Below are 21,607 nucleotides of genomic sequence, written 5' to 3'. Positions count from 1 at the left end.
ATTTGAATTTCAAAAGTGTGTCAACGTAACGCTTAGTGATTCAGTACACTATGGCCTGGTACCTACAAAGGCGAATTTGGTATAAACATTTATATATATCCTGAAAGTACACATTATAAGGATTACATTTCACCCCCCTTTGACATATGCACAATTTAGTTTTTTCACAGTCACACAATTTGAAGTTCAGCAGTAGGCTATGTGCACATGACTCAGTACAGACTTGATGCCTTGTACCTAAAAGCAAACTTGGTATAAATATTAGGCTAATGTAGGCCTATATTCTGTCATAAGGATTTAATTTTACCCCCCTTTCAAATATGCACAACTTGTTTTCACAGCAGCACAATTTGAAATTCAACAGTAGGCCTATGTGTCAGTGACAGGCTTAAAGTTTAAGTTGGTACGGAGTTACATAGCCTGGTACTTACAAAGGTGAATTTGATATCCGTTTTTCCTTAAAGGGTGTTTCCTGACATGCCTTGTATGTGATTTGATACAGTGATGACCTGTCGGGGTGGGGCGATTAACATATTTCATACATGTAGGCTAATTTATGTCATATTTAGGCTATGCCTACATGTGAAAACATACAAGTTGACATTATTGGTTGTAAACATTTTAACTGATAAGTTTGAGTTTTTTTATAATGGGGTTATTTTGGGTGATGTTTATGGAAAAGGTCATCCTTCCACAATTATTTTCTTGCATGATAATCATATACAGCATTTAGCCTATATATGTTATATATGTAACCTACGTTTAATACATTATTATCCCTTTCTTATATGTTTGTTTTTTCCACTCTCTGTTAGCAGTCAGTAACCTATATCAGAGCCGTTCTACTTAATCCCTTATTAGACATTTTCTGCCTATATCAGGGCATGGAGACGTTCGTCTGGCTTTGCATTGAGAAAGGTGTTGCGTGAGGTCACTTCCGTTTAATTTCAAGCACATTAGCGTTAAAACTCTGCTACAATTACAACATTTACACGTGATTAAATAGGCTACGTTGCAGCAACATGCATACATTTCGTGCAAACCGTTGAAATACTCTCAAAAACGAATATTGACCTACTTTATCTGATCGTTCGTGTGTACCTTTATTTTGACATTTTTCGCCGCCATCTTGCCCGCTATTGTCGCGTACTGTCGCTTACTGTCCAAGGGGGCAGGCATATTCCCGGAAGTAGAAACACGAAATGAGCTGGTGATCAACACTCTGCTAACTCCCTTGGACGGCCATAGACTTTCAGATTTTTGCGATCCCATAACTTCATGTAACATGTGCCCTTTGTCTCCCTTATAGCTTCTGTGTATTCTATATAGGGTATCGAGGTCAAAATTAATTCACTGTTTCCCCGTATATTACGTTGGTTTCCCGTAAAGAAGTATTTTAGCATGTCGGTTGTAGGGAAGCTAACGTTCGACGTCACATTTCCCGTAATGTCTGGATCAGAAGCTCAGTGTTGGCTGTTAGAGCTATGTGTTAGAGCTCAGTCCAGCCTGCACGAAAACCATGACGGAAAGTCATTCACAAGATCAGTGAAAAAGCGTATAGCCCACGGTAGCCTACTGTTTGATAGGGTAAAGCATTACCTATAGCAGAGACACTTATATATGTCTTTAAAAAGACTTTGCCTATAGGCAAGACAACATAATATTAATATTAAAAACGAACGTTGGAAAAGAAGACTCAAACTTTTTTCTCCTCCATTAATGTTTTGAAGATGATCATGTGTGGTAGTTTTCAACATGAACACGACTTGATATCTTCTACTCTGCTTGATATGTAATGAATGTTCAACGTAATAAATACATACATAAATAAATGTTTAACTTTAATGACTGATCACTGTTTATTTATTACTAGAGCTTAATAAATAGTAATAAGTGATAACAAATTCAGTAGTGTGTTGCCTCCACTGCGGAAATACTGCACTTTAATCTCTTAATGCAGATGGAGATTCTTGCCAAATTTTGAACAAATTTTGAACGATTTGTTTTTATACAATAACAATGCCAATTTCCACGGGCAGCACAATGATCACTCAGGGCTTAAATTAAAGACACATGACATGGGCCAAGATATAGATTTACCTTCAGGATTTTATTTACTTCATGAAGTTTCTTTTTCACAACATCATATACAAAAAATAAAAGTTGCCTATTGTTTTTGAGGTTTACTGTCGTAGAGTTTACAGTATGTGCAGGTCATGCATTTCCTGATTCATCATGGTCTTGGGAGGTACTGCACAACGTTTGGAGCAGACATATAGATGTATGTACTGTAGGTGCTACACAGCAATTCCTAATAGGTGCATTTAGGCATTCTCAAGTGTCCAAAACCTCTCAAAACTCCAAAAAACAAAAATGTGTCTGTCACTATTTATCTGTGTGTGTTGCTTTGATATTGTGTCACAGTACAGACACCCAGATAGCAATAGGTCAGTGGCCCACTGGCGGCCCACCGGCGGCAGAGTTGGCGGTCCAACGGCGGTACCCACCAGTGGCCCGCTGGAGTTTTGCTCATCGGTTCTCTAGCGGTCCACCGGCGGCTCAGAAGCGGCTCCAGATAAAGGGCCACCCTTTTGCCGCTTACTACCCACCAGCTTCTAATTGGCCTTATTTATGGCCTTAATAATTAAAATGATGTACTAAAATATAGCAATAATACATTATAACACTTTCCATTTGCCCTCAATCAGAACAATTTACAATTATTTACAGGGCTTACCAAAGTTACCAAATTTACTAAGGTGAAGACAGTGCCTGCTGATGAGAAACCTATAAATGTATTCTGTAATTTAATAATCCAATATAAAAACATTTATCCTCAGCAACTATCACACAGACTCACCACACATAGTATTAGGTTCAATACATTTTGTTTATTTATTTCTTTTACATGCTCATTTACATGCTTTATTTCTTCTACATGCTTAAACAATTTATTAAAATTATTTTTAATAATGATATTAATATGCAACACACTCTTCAGGTGTAAGGACTTAAAAGCCACCTTTCCTGCTGCACCAGTCTAATTAATTTGGAGCGCCAGGGACCTCCTCAAAGCCCGGCTCAGCATCCTCTTAACAGCATCTCGGTGGTTTTCCCTCCCAAGTATGTTCACCTGAAATACAAAGACCAAAATTACAATGGCATAACTTCCAGTCAAACATCTTAGCTGTTTTCAGCTTAAGCTGTTTTGCTATTTCATGCACAACCATCAAATACAGAGGGTATATATGATGACAAAAAGTGACAACATGTCATGTATCAAGCACACAACGCTCCACTTGGGAATGAGATTCAAGTTTAACAACACTCAAGGAGTTGAATAACGTGGCTCTCAATATATGATGTCTGTTCCCCAAAAATGTAGTGGGGAAGGGAAAAGAGATGTGAAATGCGACAGTTGTTTCAGATAACAATGGCTACTCACATGGTCTCACTTCCCGACACCCATTCCGTGATTTGAATAGTATTTTTGAATCAGTGAGTAAGTCCACATTAAAGCAAGGCAGAGCCACATTCATTACGAGAGCCAGGCTAGGACTTTATGCCTACAATAATCACATGGCAAAACACTTAAAAAACAGACATACCAGTTGATTTTTCAGGTCCACATCGGATGCAAGCCGCCTCTCCAACTCGTCCAGGTCCTCAACATTACTCAATGGCCTGTTGTTGTCCTCCACGAGGCCAAGATCCGCCACACCACCACCACCTAGCTTCTGCAGCATAGATGTGTTCACAGCCACCTGCTGCTTTACCCCAGCTCCTCCTCAATTGTTCGGAAGTGCTGCAGAACAAGTCTGTAAAAATCTATGAATCAAAAGGAATAGATTGGAATTGGCATGACACAAAAAGTAAAGATGCAAAGAAGTTGTGACAGACATTCATGGCTTGTTTCTCCCTTGATATTGGTGCCAGATTAATGAAAATGCAGTTCTACCTTGCTGGGGTGTTATTGGCAGCGTTGTGAGCGAATTTGACGGAGGTGTAGGTCTGACTGGTAAACTCTGTTGAACAGATTAGAAATGAAAAGGCGTATTTAGTGAGATGATTACTGCTATGGCAGGGTTCATACAAAAAATTGAGCTGAATTTACTACCTTTTCACTACCATCAACATGTTTTCTACTACAAAAGCAAAAGGTGAAGAGTAATGTAATGCAATACCTTTCCAAAACACAATAACACATTTAAGAACAGGATTTAACAATGAACCAAGCTACTGGCATTTGAACAGGGGTGTGTAGGCTGTCAATAGGCACTGTATTATGTATTTACCGGCATGGCTGGAGTTGATGAAGCTTGCTGGGTGGTGGTGCTGGCAAAGGTGTAGTGGTCTGACTGGTAAACTCTGTTGAACAGATTGGATATGAAAAGACGTGTTTAGTGAGATGATTACTGCAATGGTATGACACCTGGCACATGCTAACTAGCGCCTAAAGTACAAACACTTCTAAAGGATATTTCCACTTAATTTTCAGACAAACCAAGCAAGGGACCACATTTACAGACTCTACAAATACTAACCATGATATCCATGTTTTATTTAAATGACTTGAAAGAGATCGTCAGGTATAAATGCACCATACAGTAGTGGTCAGTTCATTCATTCAGATGCTGTTACATGCTAACTAGCGCCTAAAGTACAAACACTTCTAAAGGATATTTCTACTTAATTCTCAGACAAACCAGGCTAGGGACCACATGGACAGACCCTATAAATACTAACCATGATGTCCGTTTTTTATTCAAATGTCTTGAAAGAGATCGTCAGGTATAAATGCACCATGCTAGTGTGGCCAGTTCATTCATTCACATGCTGTTACATGCTAACTGGCGCCTAGAGTACAAACACTACTAAGGATATAACACTTCTAATAATTTACAATCTACTGATAAATACTGATAAATACTGACGGTCGACATTACGATTGACGTTAGTGAAACTATAATGAACAGTAAAAAGTTAGCCTGTCTGCCTCTAACGGTTTTCTTTTGCTATCCACTTCAGACTTTAGCCATAGCTAGACTTTAGCGAGTCTAACGCTTTATTAATCTATTCGATGTAGGTTTTTAAAAACGTGATCATCAACTTAACAGTACAGAAATACCATTTTGCAAGAAATGAGTGATTCAGACAAAGACTAAAAATATGTTTAAAAAAGAATCAGATTGTACTTACAAGATCCAAGAAATCGCAGTCAGTCGAGGTCGAATGGCAAAATATCTGTATGAACATCTATCAGACGAGTTACAGCAATGTTCAGGGCGGCCAACGTCACAAAATGAGTTTGAGTCTGCGCAGTACGATGAACAGGAAACGATTTTTTGTTTCAGCCCCCTCTCATTGAGAACGACGGAGTCTGTTTGTCCATTTCTTTTAGGTCTATGTTACTGTCGCTGGCTCCACGGAACTGGATGGATGCATCTTTTTCTTCTTCTGGTTTAATGGCGGTTGGCAGCCAGCTTTTATCGAGCATTACCGCCACCATCTGGACTGGAGTGTGAATCAGTAGGCCTAACTAGGTTTAAAACAAACAAACAACAAACAAAAAATAATAATAAAAAACAATAATGAAAACAAAGAAAATAGATTCTATTGATCAGCCCAGTGCTTTTCAGACACTACACAGATAGCTAAAACAGGTTCCGCCTGTGCTTAGCAGCTGTATGTTCTGGAGATTGAACTCAACTTCTTTCTCCTCTAGTTGACTAGCCAACCTCTGTCTGTCTATGTGGTATTTAGGACATTGCATAAGTACATGTTCTATGGTTTCCTGGCTGTCACTACACTCACAGGTTCCATCAACATGTTTCTTTGTGATGTACAGACTAGAGTGTTATTGAGTGCCGTGTGTCCTAGTCGCATTCTTGAGAACGCATCTTCCTCCTGTTTGCTACTGCATGTATCTCTACCCTTTCCAATCTGACTCGGGATACTGTAACATTGTCGTTCTGTACTCTCAGTGTCCCACATGTGTTGCCACTTGCCTGCGACTTGGCTAGACTTGGCTATACTTTTAATTTCTGCTTTGCTGTGCTTTATGTCAATGGGTGCCTCTCATGCAAAGTTTACACGTCCTCCCTCGCTCCTTTGGCCTCGATCCTCACTGATAAAGAAAGATAGACGAAGGGATAGACTATCGTTGTTGCCGCCCCATCATTCTTTATGTAGATCAGTGAGGATCGAGGCCCGAGGAGCGAGGGAGGACGTATAAACTTTACATGAGAGGCACTGAATGTCTATAGGTGCCTCTAATGCAGCGTTTATACGTCCTCCCTCGCACCTCGGGCCTCAATCCTCACTGATCTACATAAAGAATGATGGGGGGGAAACAATGGGATAGTCTATCCAGTGTTAGTTATAGATCAGTGGGAACGCCCCTCGAGGATCGAGCATCGAGGATCGAGGAGGCATGTTGGGAGGCACCCATAGACGGAGGCACCCTATGATGGTCCTCTGGGATGGATGCATCTTTCCTCTACTTAGCTTAAAATGAAAATCGGTGTAGTCATACAATTACGAATGCCGCCACCTAATGGGTTGGAGTAGGATACCTTCACTGTTAGCAAAATCAAAATGAAAAGGAGACATAGAATTGGTTTTCATGAATGAGAGGTTGTGCATAAACAAAGAGCTATCATAAACATCAGGCATGGTTGTGCCCTCCTTCATATGAAAATCTTGAACTTAGAAATAGGCACTAAAAAATGTGCGAGTTAGAAAAGAGCCTGCTTATGATGTCAGACATCGCAAAGCCATTGAAGTTCAATTGTGGTTGCCAAAGAGGGCGCCATTTGGTCAAACAGACCATTTCAATACCCAGCCTAAATATATGGTTTTAATTAGACTTGTAAAATTGCAATTGAGTTAATTTTTTAAAATCAAAGTTGAATATATACTATTTTAACATCAGAGAACAGTGTAATACACATTTCATCCATTCTATGTCCTCTTTAATGAAATGTTAAAAATGTAGTCTACTGTAGGCCTACCTCTACCAATTAATTGCCCAACCTTTCAATGAAAAACTGAACATTCCTCTGAGTTTTTTATTTGACCTTGGGGCACACTAGATTGACCCAGAATGCATTGAATCAGGCAGATACTGAACTTTGTACTACTATTTTCATTTATTCATTTATAAATTATATGATTTATTATTCATATATATTTTTTTTTAATCAAAAGTATGTCTTTATTATCATTTTTTAAACCACACAGCACAGCTGTCCAGGAATGGAAATGACCAATGTTTACAACTTAGGAGAGGGTCTCTTTGGCAGTGGAGCCAGGACGTTCAGCATATCTAGACAGAGACAGAGACAGAGACAGAACTAAGAAACAAATTATGTTGCAAGTCTGAAAACCTCAGCTACATGTTGTAACCATTTACCTGTATGTATACCATGGAATAGTGGCCCATAAGAAACAGTGACAGTATCTTCGTAGCCTGCAGATGTGTGGGCTTGGTGCTGATGGACATGGTCACAGTTCTGCGGAGGGGGAGTACATGTGTTGAACATGATACAGACATTTGTTGTTGTTTATTTGTCTAATATATGAACAAACTAGAGAGCCTGATGAGGTACTCTCATTTACTATTCTATTACGTTCTGCACTGAAGTTCACACCATAATAATTCATAATCTCAAGATCTTCTCAACAGACATCCAACTCCATAAGACGTGGAGATGCACCATTGAGGCTCACCGGGATGCAGCTGTTGCTCTCCAGAGGGCAGAGGTGAAGGCTACAGTGGAGGTACACTGGAGATGGGGTCTCACCGAAGGTGAACATCCTGAAGGAGAAACGGCTGCTTGTGGACACCCCATTTCTCAGCACCTTCACTGTGCCATCTTTCGGGTTGGGACACCTGTAAGAGGTGAGCATAAGGGACTATAAAAGACAGTATGCAGAGACAGGGACACGAACATGAACAGCAAAAATCTGCCGTTTTAGGGCAGTGAAGTATAATACTTAGAGAATTAGTCTGGTACAGTGCATTTAGTTTCGGAGGATGAATTCGGACCAATGGTGTGAGAATTTAACATGTTAACGGCAATTGTTATTTGATGTTAACAAACTGATTAGTGATGAGGTCCCAGTTGGTGGAAGAAGTTGAATCATGGACGGGTGTGGCCCAACAGGAGTCCAGTACACTGGAGAACTGGCGGCTGTCCACTCCTTCCACGTCCACCGATATGCACATCATCTCATCAGGTTGGCCCGTCTCATTGCCACTGAACTGCTGTGTGAACTCTGTATCCTTATATGGAGTGATATGAACTTGGTATGTCCCATGTGCTGCAGGCAACTTCAGGTGTATAACACTGCAGGCATGTTAGGTGCATTAGAGAGCACTTGTTCACTGCCAATTCTATACGGATAAAACATATTTTTTTGCAGTGCATTACAGTTAAGAAAGCTATGCATCCATTGGATTTTGATTAAAATCTATTATAAAGTCAACTTATTGAAAGGACTTTGCCTCAAAGTATTTCAATAAATGAGGCTGTATTTATACATTTGTACATTTGGCTCCATAAATTAAATTAAGGTGGGGCCATGACTCATCATACAAAATGTGGTGATGCGGCATTTCACCTTTTTAAGACATGGGTCGCCATACCGATGGAAGCATTGCGTTTAATAGGATATTCACAGACAAACTGCAGGCTCAGTTGTCTCGGTCTGCTAATAATAAGACCTTCTGCAGAGTCGGCTTTACCCTCAATAGAATTCTCGTAGATGAAGTGGGTTTTATTGGCCTGAAAAAAAAAACCAAACAAATAGATTATCATTTTCATAGTCAGCACAACCAGAACAGGAAATGTTTTTTTTGGGATATTGTTCTGTCACTGTTGCTTTTACTTCAGATACTCCACATCTATGAGAAAAAAAGATTTAAAAAAAACCCATTAAGGCACGTCTGTTTTATTTAGCTAATTTCGGTTATGTTGCTTAGCAGACGCTTTTGTCCAGAGCGACATAAACAAAACACCATAATTAAATTTAGCAGTTGATCAGACTGTGACGACTAAAGAGAATAGCAACATAAACAATTAACAGTCAATATCAGCAAAACTACAGTATAATGAAAATAAAACAATTAAATGGGAAAACAGTGAAAAAAAAAACAATAAAGCCATTCAATCAATTATATAATAACAATATATGGAGTAATAAGCAATAATAAAAACAATGTCAATTCAATCAATGGCCTAATGGAAACAAAACAACGCCACAAACCTTAATCATAAGAAATGCTAATAAGTGCATATTGAATATGCCTTAAGACTCCTCTTAAAAGACTCAAAACTACAATAGAACAAAGAGTTGGGCAACCCATTCCACCAACATGGAACCACTGATGAAAGAAAACCCTGAATTTGAATTTATATGTTAATCTATTTACTGAAGGTTATGAGAGGTTTTGGTAGATGTTGAGGTTGATAAAACGTTTTTTTTTTTTTTGCTCTTCACCTTTAGAACTGTTCCGCATTTCTGGTCGTCATTGTTGAAATGGAACTCCACCCGTCCATCTTGGACTGTGCCGGTGCAGTTCACGTCGCTGAGGTGTAGAACTTGAGCAGGAAAGCCAGCCTCAAAGAGGAGGCAGCGGGACAGTGAGATCCAGCAGGAGCTATTGTGACATGTGGCAACCAAACCTGAGAGAGGGACAGATGTTGTACATGTAGGCCTACATGTGTATCTAATGCGAACATCCATAAATCTCATCTCTGAATGGCTTACCAAATGACTCTGGGGCAGGAAGGTGATGGCTCTTCTTGCACAAACAGCCATAGATTCCATTTACTTCCCCACATACCTCATCTTCTACGCAGTTGGCTTCATCGCAAGGGTTTGTAGAGACTACACAGGGATAGGAAGGAGCGTATACTGTGCATGCTTCTCACTTCATGATACATAAGAGATATATTATTCCTTATAATCTCTCAGAGAACACATATCATACTTCACAGGGAATGGATAAAACAGTTTTTTTTTTAAATTACCTGTTGAGGTTTGCACAGGTGCAGATGTAGGAGAAACATTTGTGGATATGGTCTTCACATCTACAAAACAATTGTTGGCTTTAAAACAAAAATAATCTGCTCCTCAAAAGTAAACCAGTTAGTGAACTACAGATTGTGAGGACAAAAAAAAGTGTTTCGTGGTTGACAGTCCAAGAGACTGAAGATGACGAAAAGACCAGTTATCATACCTGCACAGTAAGCATAATAACAGCCATTGGGCGCGACAAACTTGTAGACATAGTAGTCTCCTGGACAAGCTTTGACTTGAATCGGAGGGCTTCTGAGAAAACAACAGCTACGCCAGGCCAAAGCCTTACATATCTTCCTTGTAACTATCCCATCCTGTAGTCGAGGGTGATGACCATTCATCCACAGTTGGCCAGCGGTACCGCATGCAGATGAACGCACGCACTCCTCGGGCATCCGTATGGTCTGTCCATGGTAGAGCAACCGGTACCAGCCGTGCCAGGAGACGTGACTGTCGCAATGACTGAAGTTATCAGTGTAGTTGGTAGCCCTCCAAGGTTCATCCAAGATAGTGTAGTCGTTACAGGGGTCGAAACCAGGACTGGTCAAGACAGGCGTCACTATTCAAATATGTGATGTTAAATGAATAAATAGAGGACATTTGTATCAGCATAGCATACACATCATCATGGAAAATATACAGAATATGGATCAGAGAATTATTTTTTTGTAATACCAAAATGGAACATTGAGAAGTGTATTCTGGTTCTTGCTTGTATTCACTTAGATATGTTTAATTTTGTGCAGTGGTAAAACATGCCCATAATATAATTGCACAACTGACTGAAAACCACAGATAGACAGGAAAGGTATGTCAGTAGTCATCAATTGAGCCAGCTTGCCTTACAGGCCAACTCACCAAAACACAGAATATAGCCTACAAACAACTGCATCGCATCTCTGCTCCTGCCTGATCAGCCATTTTTTAACAGAGTGAGCATTTTAAATCACTCTAATGACTAATCATGATCACCTGTGCTTCTCAACTAAAATGCCATCAGCAATCTAACTGATGGCTGGCGGTTAATTAAATAAAATAACTGACTTAAAGTAAGTACATTTCCCCTTTGCTCACATGTATTATGAGTTATGCTTGAATGAGGGGCATTAGTGAAAAGACTACAATCTTTCAAAAATCTTTCCCAAATCTGGTCAAAGTCTGCCAATGTAAGGTAGGCTTGCATGCGCTAGCATCATCGATCAGAGGCAGCACACATAATATGCTGTGATGACACCCCATTCTCTGTTCTGTGAGAAAGTTAAATTGTATAAAATAAAGCGGTTGTATTATCATGGTTATAAATAACATCTCAGGAACAATGCTTACTGTGGCAACTTAGTGCGGTGGTTAAGCTAGTGTGCAGTTGTCTGAAAGTTGTGGGTTCGATTCCCAGCTTCTGTCACTGCGCCCTTGAGTAAGGCACTTAACACCAAGTTTCTCCAGGGACAATTGCTGCGTTTACATGAGAGCTTTAATTCCGAATAAAACCAAGTTAAATCGGAATAAAAGTTAATTCCGCTTTAAAAGAGACCATGTAAACGCTTATTCCGCTTGAAAAAGATTATTCTGAATTAAACTTAATTCCGATTTAAGTGGTTGGTTTATTCCGATGTTAAAGCGGAATTAACTCCCCTCCTTGATCATGTAAACCTTTATTCCGATTAAAAGTTTATTCCGTTTGTTTGGCGCATGCTCGTACAAGGAGGAAGAAGAAGCGCATGCTCGTTTCATGGTTAATTCGGCTCCGTCTTCTTCCCCCCTTCTCCGACAGTCTTCTCCTCCTCAGCTAGCAAACGTGAAGCTTGACAATATTCTCGAGCTGCTGGCTAAATAGTAGGCCTATTATCAGAGTTACTGTGAAACTCGTTTTCATTATGTTATTGTCCATGCTGTAACGTTAAGCCGAGATGACAAAAAAGTTGCTAGCCAGCTAAAGTTTGTTTTCTTCCGGTAGACCTTATTAGGCTACGTTCATGCGCCGCCTGTCCAATCGGAACCCTTCCCGACCCCCAGACGTTCAGCAGAATACAATAAAGCGTAATTAACGTATGTTCCATGTAAACGCCAATTCGGAATTATTATTTCCATGTAAACTCGAAGGAGAATATTTTAATTCCGATCTATTTAATTCTGAATAAACTAATTCAGAATTAAAAACATCATGTAAACGTGGCCAGTGTACATGTAATCTCTAATATATAGTTGACCTACACTATATTGCCGAAAGTATTGGGTCATCTTGACTCACATATGCGCTTAAGTGACATCTAATTCTTAATCCATAGGGCTATAAGTGTGACGTTGGTCCACTTTTTGCAGCTATAACAGCTTCAACTCTTTTGGGAAGACTTTAAGGTTTAGGGGTGTGTTTATGGGAATTTTTGACAATTCTTCCAGAGGTGCATTTGTGAGGTCATACACTGCTCAAATTTAAAGGAACACTTTGAAAACACATCAGATACATCATGGACTGGTTAATGTGTTATGAAATGAAAGGAGGGTGTTGGATGGACCAAAACATAATGTCCAAGAGGTGTTCTATTGCAAGGGTGGGGGACAGTCAATGGTATCAATTCCTTCATCCTCCAGGAACTGCCTGTACAATCTCGCCACATGTGGCCATCCTTGTGCACCAGGAGAAACCCAAGGCCCACTGCACCAGTACAGGGTCAGAACATTTCATCCCGATACCTAAGAGCAGGGAGGGTGCTGTTGTCTTGCCCACAGAGGTCTGTGTATCCCTCCAAGGGTATGCCTCCCCAGACCATCACTGGGCCACCACCAAATTGGTCATGCTGAATGATGTTGCAGGCAGCATCATGTTCTCCACGACATCTCCAGACCCTTTCATGTCTGTCACATGTGCTCAGGGTGAACCTGCTCTCATCTGTGAAAGGCACAGGGCACTAGTGGCGGACCTGCCAATTTTGTATGGCAAATGCCAATTGAGCTCCACGGTGCTAGGCAGTGAGCACAGGTCCCTCTAGAGGCCATTGGGCCCTCAGGCCACATTGATGATGTCTGTTTTTGACAGTGTGGCTAGAGACATTCACACCAGTGACCTGCTGGAGGTCATTCTGTAGGGCTCTAGCAGGGCTCCTACTGTTCCTCCTTGCATAAAGGAGCAGATACTGGTCCTGCTACTGGGTTAAGGACCTTCTACCAACCTGCTCTCCTAGAGCAACTGCTTGTCTCCTGGAATCTCTTCCATGCTCTTGAGACTATGCTGGAAGACACAGCAGTCTTTCTGGCAATGGTACGTACAGTATTGGTGTGCCTACACAGGTAGTGTTGAACTACCTGTGCAACATCTGCTCCAGATACTGGCTTATACCAGTAGTAACACTGACCCTATCCAAATGCAAAACTAGTGAAAAATCAGTCAAGAAGGATAAAGATGGAAAAATTACCAGTTGCCACCACCTGTAAAACCATTCCTGTTTTGGGGGTCATCTCATAGTTGGCCCTCTAGTACACCATACATTTTGTTGACATCAAAGCAGGTGAACCTGATTCACAACCACCTCTGTTACATAACTAGCCAGATCATTATCCCACAAGTGTGACTGATTTGATGCTATACTCCTATGAACAAGTGTTCCCTTGTATATTGATGTTGGACGAGAAGACTGGCTCTCAGTCTCCACTCTAATTCTCCTCGTCCAACATCAGTGTGTGACCTCACAAATGCGCCTCTGCAAGAATGATGTTTTGAATATGATTTTGGAAAGAATAAACAAGAAAACATTTAATGAAATGTGGAGCTCAGTAGACATTTGCCATAGAATGCAATATTGAGAGGTCTAGCACTAGCGCCCTGTGCTTTTCACAAATGAGAGCAGGTTCACCCTGAGCACGTGTGACAGACATGAAAGGGTTTGGAGATGTCATGGAGAATGTTATGCTGCCTGCAACATCATTCAGCATGAGCGGTTTAGTGGTGGGTCAGTAATGGTCTGGAGGCATACCCTTGGAGGGCAGTGAACAGGTCCCTCTAGAGGCCATCGGGCCCTCAGGTCACCCTCATGAAGTCGGTTTCTGACAATGTGGTCTGAAACATTCACACCAGCGGCCTGCTGGAGGTCATTAGGGCTCTTGCAAAGCTCCTACTGTTCCTCCTTGCACAAAGGAGCAGATACTGGTCCTGCTATTGGGTTAAGGACCTTCTACTGTACCACTCTGCCCTGCTCTCCTAGAGCAACTGCCTGTCTCCTGGAATCTCTTCCATGCTCTTGAGACTGCAGTGGGAGACACAGCAGTCTTTTTCGCAATGGAAAGTATTGGTGTGCCATTCTGGAGGAGTTGGACTACCCTGTGCAACCTCTGTAGGCTCCAGATAATGGCTTATGCAGTAGTAACAAAATTGCAAAAATAGTGAAACATCAGTCAAGAAGGATAAAGATGGAAAAATTACTAGTTGCCACCACCTGTAAAGCCATTCCTGTTTTGGGGGTCGTCTCACAGTTGGCTATTCAAAATGACATGCAAAAAACTAACACTTTGAACTCACTATATTTGTTGTGTTGTTAAATACTATAGAAATGGCAATATAAGGTTTGCATGCTATAGCTTTAGTGTAACTGACATTGTTGACATTATGCAGACATGGTACTGGGTAATTGATTATGCCTACCTCCTACCACTAACCACTACTACTGACATCGCTCAGCCACCATGAGATGCACTGGGTTAAAGGAGTGAAACAGTGATTGGTGGTCCTCAGCTAATGAACCATAAATGCCCTCAGTGTTCCCCAACTTGTATAGTTCGGTATTTTACACTTCAAGCCCGTTTTCTGTATTGCCTAGGATGCAAACAAGTGGTTGGCACCGAAATCTCGAAAATTGGTCCTGTTGCTCCAATTTGGCTCCTTAAGAATGTTCTCTGTATGGCTTCAGCATTGCTCGCTATTGGCCAGGACAATCAGGGCCGTGTTTGCCTTCCTAAGAATCGATTCATTTTCAGTGATTAATCTATCAAACTGTTGATCTACAGTATGTACATAAATCAGTGAGGATGGAGCTCTCTTACAGGTCACTTAAACAAAATTTAAAAATAATTGATCGGTGTAAACAATTGTGCATACTGACAACTACTGGGTTAGATTTGGATATCTTCTGTGTTAGCCAAATCAAAATACCTAAATATTTAGTCTACCTCTACTGTACCAATTCTTTGCCCTAGCCTGACGAGCCAGACCCACATCAAGATGTAGGGTCTGGACACTCACCGTAGACAGGGCTCAATCGGAGGGGTGGGATAAACAGTTGTCTTTCAAATTTCCTCCCCGCAATAGGATAACGCTAAACGAATCATCTTGTTTTCAAGTAGCAGGATGCGTAACCTTCCCTCTCCACGCAATAGGATAACGCTAAGTGAATCATCTTGTTTTCAAATAACAGGATGCGTTACCGTCGCAACTGGTCGCATGTCAGTCACCATTATGTTAAGCCCTGTGATTGGATCGCTGGTGCTGGGGGTTCTCAGCTCCCTGGCTCAATGGATCGTGCCTAGACTGCCCCGCCAGCCAAATTACATTTGCTGCCGCTAGGGGCGTCTCGATTTCTAGGCTATCTTTGCCCCTCTTTCACTGATGTAAACATTCCTGAATTTTCCAAATGATCCAAAACCATTGAGAGTAACTGGATTACCTTGTAATTTGTCACAAATGAAATGATCCCTCGTGTCTGCAAAAGTATTTCTACAGAGGTTTACTTGTCAAAAGTCTTTATTTAAAAGTCATGGTTGCAGATCAAAGACAGGACAGGGTATGGAAATTACAGATATTTACGAGAGATTACGAGAGTCTCTTTGACAGTGGATCCAGGACGTCCAGCACATCTAGACAGAGAAAGAGGAAAGAAAAAAAAAAAGTCAGGTATAGCAAAAACTGTTGTGAGTCTGAACTCCTTATGTAAAACCATGTACCTGTATTCCCATCAGAGAATAGTGGCCCGTAAGAAACAACGATATCGTCTTCATTGCCTGCAGATCTGCGGCCTTTGCGCTGATCGACAAGGTCACAGTTCTGGGAGGGGGGATGCATAGGGGAATAAATCTAATGAGACACCAGACTTTTCTATGATGAGGGACTGAATTTGTGTCTAACCACCACAAACATTTGTTTGTTTATCTAACGTATGAACAAACTACAGAACCTGAGGAGGTACTACCCTCATTAACTACTAGTGTCGTTCTGCACTGAAGTTCACACCCGAATATTTTATAATCAACATTCAGACGAAGACGTGGAGATGGAGCTTTGAGGCTCACCGGGATGCAGCTTTGGCCTTGCTCCAGAAGGCAGAGATGAAGGCTACAGTGGAGGTACACTGGAGAGGGGGCCTCACCAAAGGTGAACATCCTGAAGGAGAAACGGCTGCTTGTGGACACGCCATTTTGCAGCACCTTCACCGTGCCATCTTTCGGGTTGGGACACCTGGAAGAGGTGAGCATGAGGAACTATAAAAGACAGCATGCAGAGACAGGAACATGAACAGCAAAAATCTGCCATTTTAGGGCAGTGCAGTAGCCTACAGTAGAAATCTAGATGTTGAATTTTCTGAAAAGAGCCTAGCCAAAAAGTCCCGTAGTTGAAGAATTACCCAATAACGTTAATGTGAGTGTACAGTATGTGTGTGACATCCCTCTGGCTCTTCTCTCCCCTTCCTACTACTGCGTTATCTGTCTTGTGCCTGTGTGCGCGCGCAAACGCGTTCATGCACATTCGGTGTGTGTGCTTGTATGTGTGTGAGTGAGTGCATTCGTGCACATTCGGTGTGTGTGAGAGAAGAACTGAATTAGGCTACAACAATTCAGAGTTTTTTTCTGTTATTGCAGTATCTGAACTTCTAGGAGTAGAGATGTGTGTGATTAATCGCGAGTTAACTGGGACATTCATGAGATTAATCACGATTAAATTTTTCGATTGACAGCACTATGAAACGCATGAATAAATCAATGACATGCCTCTTTGTGCAGAGGAAGTGATCCCCATTTTGCGCCCATAGCCATCAATTATAACAAATTATCTTGCTCCTCTTTAACAATCTTTGCCTATTGCATGGAGAGGGAATTTGAAAGACAGCCGTTTATCCCACCCCTCCGATTGAGCCCTGCTATGGCGAGTTCCTAGACCCTACATCTTGATGTGGGTGTCTAGTTTGTCAGGCTAGCAGTGTAGTATACATACATAGTCATACATAGGGAATTAGTCTGATACAGTGCATCAAGTTTGAGGCCGAATTCAGACGAATGCGAGAATTGTGAACATATTAGCAGCAATTGTTGTTTCATGTTAACAAACTGATTAGTGATGAGGTCCCAGTTGTTGGAAGAAGTTGAATCATTGACGGGTGTGGCCCAACAGGAGTCCAGTACACTGGAGAACTGGCGGCTGTCCACTCCTTCCACGTCCACCGATATGCACATCATCTCATCAGGTTGGCCCGTCACATTGCCACTGAACTTCTGTGTGAACTTTGCATCCTTATATGGAGTGATCTGAACTTGGTATGTCCCATGTGTTGCAGGCAGCGTCTGGTGTATAACACTGCAGGCATGTTCGATGCATTAGTAAGCACTTGTTCAGTCAATATAAAAATGGATTAAACAACCTGTACATTTTTGCAGTGCTTTACAGTTATTAAAAAAACAATGCGTCCATTGGCTTTTGATGAAAATCTATTATAGCCAACTTACCAAAAGGATTTTGCCTCCTACTCCTACTAAATTAAAAGGGACACTTCACCGATTAGCATTAAGCTTTGTATCTTTAGAAAACCAGCCCTGTTTTTGAATGGTCGTGCATCATTCCCCCAGTTTGCCTTGAGATGGGAGAAATACGGATTGCCATGAAACCCATGAATAGGACTTCCTGCTTTCAATGACGTTAAAAATCATCATTTTACATCATTGAAAGCAGAAAGTCCGTATTTCTCCCAGCTCAAGGCAAACTGAGGGAATGATGCACGACCACTCAAAAACAGGGCTGGTTTTCTAAAGATACAAAGCTTAATGCTAATCGGTGATGTGTCCCTTTAAGCTTTATATTGGAACATTCGGCTCTAAAATTAGTGCGCTCATTTAGAAAATGTTATGATGCGGCAGCTCACCTTTGTAAGACATGGGTCGCCATGTTCATGGAAGAACTTTGTTTTATAGGATATTCACAGACAAACTGCAGGCCCAGTTGTCTCTGTCTGCTAATAATAAGACCTTCTGCAGAGTTGGCCGTCCCCTGAATAGAATTCTTGTAGATGAAGTGGGTTTTATTGGTCTGAAAAAAAAAAAAAGAGATCATTTTCAGTCAGCACAACCAGAACAGAAACCCTATTTGGTGTTCCTGTTCAGTAGCTGTTAATTTTACTCTAGACACTGCTAAGGATATCGCTCCACATCTGAGAGAAGGCATATGTCAGTTTATTTAGCTAAATTAGCCGTTTACGTCACAAGAATGTGCGTAAAATGTGCGTGCATATTGGTCAAAGAGCTTTCCATCCCAATGAAGCGTGTGTGTATGAATCAAGGAAGAAAAGTGAGAAAAAATGCCTTCGTGTACTACTCCTCAACTAGATAGCGTATATGCCTGATCAATGAATCTCTGGCCACTTGCTAACATCATCCCATTCCGTTATCAGCCCAGGCAGACAATTGCTATTAGCCAAGACTAATTAAGGTACGGTCCACACAGCCCTGGTGTGACAGTAATGACCGTGCATACCTTGACAGCTCAACATGCCGGCCTATTAGCAGCACCATTTTTCTGACCCCATGCTGCACGCACCCAATAAGCTTTGGCTGTTTACAAACATTGAAGGGGTGTATTTACATCAATCGATTTACTGAAGTTTAAAGGTTTTGGGAGATGTCGAGATTTTGATTAAATTATTTTTGCTCTTCACCTTTAGAACAGTTCCGCATTTCTGGTCGTCATTGTTGAAATGGAACTCCACCCGTCCATCTCGGACTGTGCCGGTGCAGTTCACGTCGCTGAGGTGTAGAACTTGAGCAGGAAAGCCAGCCTCAAAGAGGAGGCAGCGGGACAGTGAGATCCAGCAGGAGCTATTGTGACATGTGGCAACCAAACCTGAGAGAGGGACAGATGTTGTACATGTAGGCCTACATGTGTATCTAATGCGAACATCCATAAATCTCATCTCTCATTAGGGCTTACCAAATGACTCTGGGGTACGTCGGTGATGGCTCTGACTGCACAAGCAGCCATAGATTCCATGTACTTCCCCACATATCTCATCTTCTGTGCAGTGGACTTCATCACAAGGGTTAGAGACTACAGAGATAGGAGAGAGCGTGAACAAGAGACTGCACTAAACATTTGTCACTGTAAGCATTGTGCATTGTCATACTATAGAGTAGTATTCCAGTTTCTTGATCATTTCAGAACACATGCATCATTATAAAACTTAAAAATTGTGGATAAAACAGTTTGTTTATAAATGTTACCTGTTGTGTTTTGCACAGGTGGAGATGTAGGAGTAGCATTTGTGGATAAGGTGTCCACATCTACAAAATAATTGTTGGCTTTAGAGCAAATATGATCTGCTCCAGTTAGTGAACTGAAGCTTGAGGACAAAATATTTGGTGGTTTATAGATCAGCTAAAAGACTTAAGATAACAAAAAACACCAGTCATCATACCTGCACAGTAAGCATAATTGCAGCCATTGGGCGCCACAAACTGATAGACATAATAGTCTCCTGGACAAGCTTTGACTTGAATCGGAGGAGCTCTGTCAAAACAGCAGTCGGTACGGGTCGCCTTACACATCTCCCTCGTAACTATCCCTTCCTGTGGTTGGGGGTGGGTTCCATTCATCCACAGTTTGCCAGCGGTGCCGCATCCATCTGGACCTAGGCACTTCTCAGGCATCCGTATGGTCTGTCCATGATAGAGCAACCGGTACCAGCCGTGCCAGGAGACGTGACTGTCGCAATGATTGAAGTCATCAGTGTAGTTGGTAGCCCTCCAGGGTTCATCCAAGACAGTGTAGTTGTTACAGGGGTCGGAAACAGATGACACAAGGGTCACTGTTAAAATACAAGATGTTAGATCAATAAAGAGAGGACATTTGCATTGGCATAGCATCAGCAGTATGGAAAATATACAGAATGTGGAGCAGATAGATACATTTTTGTAGTACCAAAATGGAACATTTAGAATTTTATTCTAAATCTGGTCTTCACCGAAAAAAAACTGTTTTACTTTGTAAAGTGGTACAGGGTGACCATAATAGAATTGCACCACTGACTGAACCATACATCCTCAAATGGATTATAGCCGGGCCTCGGATAATAGCAGGATGTTGTTGGTTGGTTTAATACCGTTGCCAATGAAAAGCCGTTGTCCGACCGATACCTTGGGTCTCCAATGCGTTGCTCTCAAGATACCAGTTTGATTGCCGACCCCTACTGATCTTGCCAGTGGCTGAAGCAATACTACATTTAAACACATTAGGGCTCGGGCACACGCGTTGCATTCTAGGATTATTGCCGCCATGTTGGTAACGCATCGAACGTAATAATCCACTTATTCAGATGCAGAAGACAAGAAGCAGAAAATGTATAGTATTAGCAATTTTTTTCCTCTTGCGATCGTGGGTTGCGCTGTTACACCCCAGTACACAGCAACATACGACCAAGAAGGCAAAAACTACACAGGCGGGAGTAAATCCTTACAAGGTGCACAGTAAATAAGGAGTGAGGCTGCCAATATGGCTGCCCGTGAAGTTCACACGTCACGATCCCGAGCCCTATTGTTGCCTCGAGGCATTACATCCCACGCCAAAAGTAAATCATGCACAGGCTTAATTTAAAAAGCAAATCGCGGGATGGAAAGAGACACCCTTTCAACTATGGAACTTAATAGTGAACCATCTAATAACCTACCCCCAACATCGGTGCCCATTAGTAAATTAAAATCTCAAACCAAGCTGAAAATCTCCACCGGTGCCGCTTCAAAAGAAACGCATGCATGTCTCACAATAAAACAATAAAATTAAAGGCCTGCCTCGAATACAAGAATGCCCCACAGTTTTACCGCTCTGGCCCCACATGAAGGCCTGTGCTTTGCGCAACACAAGTAAACAAAAGGTACGTTAACAGTCATTAAGTTTTCATTGTGCCAACTTCCCATAAAGGCCAACTCACTGAGACTAAGAATATAGCCTACTACCAACAGCTTGGCATCCATGGTCCTTCTGTTTTCGTGGGCAGCCAGTATCCAAAACCGTCTGTCCTGGCCATTTTTAACAGAATGTGAGCATTCAATCACTCTAATTACTAATCATGATCACCTGTGCTGCTCATCAAGTGGAGTGCTATCAGCAATAGACCTCTGAAGTTCGCCTACAAAAAAGCCACCATCTTTGCCCAAATAAGGAGATCCGGTATCTTGAGATTTTTTCAATGGGAAAATAACATGGGGATTTTGAATTTTTGCACCTGCTAAAAAGTTTTGTCATCTGCCTTCAAGTGCATACTGTGATCTTTGGTAGGTGAAG

At 41.5% G+C, this 21,607-nt stretch overlaps 2 protein-coding genes and 1 long non-coding RNA gene across 3 annotated transcripts; all 3 read right to left on the bottom strand.

The window, feature by feature from the left end:
- Positions 1 to 2,480: 2,480 nt before the first annotated feature.
- On the bottom strand, positions 2,481 to 5,397 carry LOC134101511 (uncharacterized). The gene is made up of 5 exons (XR_009941391.1): positions 5,200 to 5,397; positions 4,296 to 4,368; positions 3,959 to 4,025; positions 3,609 to 3,828; positions 2,481 to 3,133 (listed from the first exon to the last, which is right to left on the bottom strand). It is a non-coding gene; the product is annotated as an uncharacterized LOC134101511 (long non-coding RNA).
- A 1,750-nt stretch (positions 5,398 to 7,147) lies between these two features.
- Positions 7,148 to 11,032, bottom strand: LOC134101368 (pancreatic secretory granule membrane major glycoprotein GP2-like). Its single transcript, XM_062554992.1, has 10 exons — positions 10,945 to 11,032; positions 10,247 to 10,645; positions 10,038 to 10,097; positions 9,775 to 9,894; positions 9,505 to 9,689; positions 8,626 to 8,789; positions 8,106 to 8,351; positions 7,732 to 7,894; positions 7,415 to 7,514; positions 7,148 to 7,327 (listed from the first exon to the last, which is right to left on the bottom strand). The coding sequence occupies exons 1-10, from the start codon at positions 10,976 to 10,978 to the stop codon at positions 7,275 to 7,277; spliced, it is 1,524 nt and encodes a 507-aa protein (XP_062410976.1). The 5' UTR covers positions 10,979 to 11,032; the 3' UTR covers positions 7,148 to 7,274.
- A 4,764-nt stretch (positions 11,033 to 15,796) lies between these two features.
- LOC134101369 (pancreatic secretory granule membrane major glycoprotein GP2-like) lies at positions 15,797 to 21,367 on the bottom strand. Its single transcript, XM_062554993.1, has 10 exons — positions 21,255 to 21,367; positions 19,746 to 20,135; positions 19,552 to 19,611; positions 19,262 to 19,378; positions 18,990 to 19,174; positions 18,201 to 18,364; positions 17,393 to 17,638; positions 16,360 to 16,525; positions 16,015 to 16,114; positions 15,797 to 15,927 (listed from the first exon to the last, which is right to left on the bottom strand). The coding sequence occupies exons 1-10, from the start codon at positions 21,295 to 21,297 to the stop codon at positions 15,884 to 15,886; spliced, it is 1,515 nt and encodes a 504-aa protein (XP_062410977.1). The 5' UTR covers positions 21,298 to 21,367; the 3' UTR covers positions 15,797 to 15,883.
- Positions 21,368 to 21,607: the final 240 nt, after the last annotated feature.

This window comes from Sardina pilchardus, chromosome 14, assembly GCF_963854185.1.
Source record: "Sardina pilchardus chromosome 14, fSarPil1.1, whole genome shotgun sequence".
NCBI classification, from domain to species: Eukaryota; Metazoa; Chordata; class Actinopteri; order Clupeiformes; family Clupeidae; genus Sardina; species Sardina pilchardus.
Note: the sequence above shows the minus strand (reverse complement) of the source record. Positions and strands in the feature narration are given on the sequence as shown.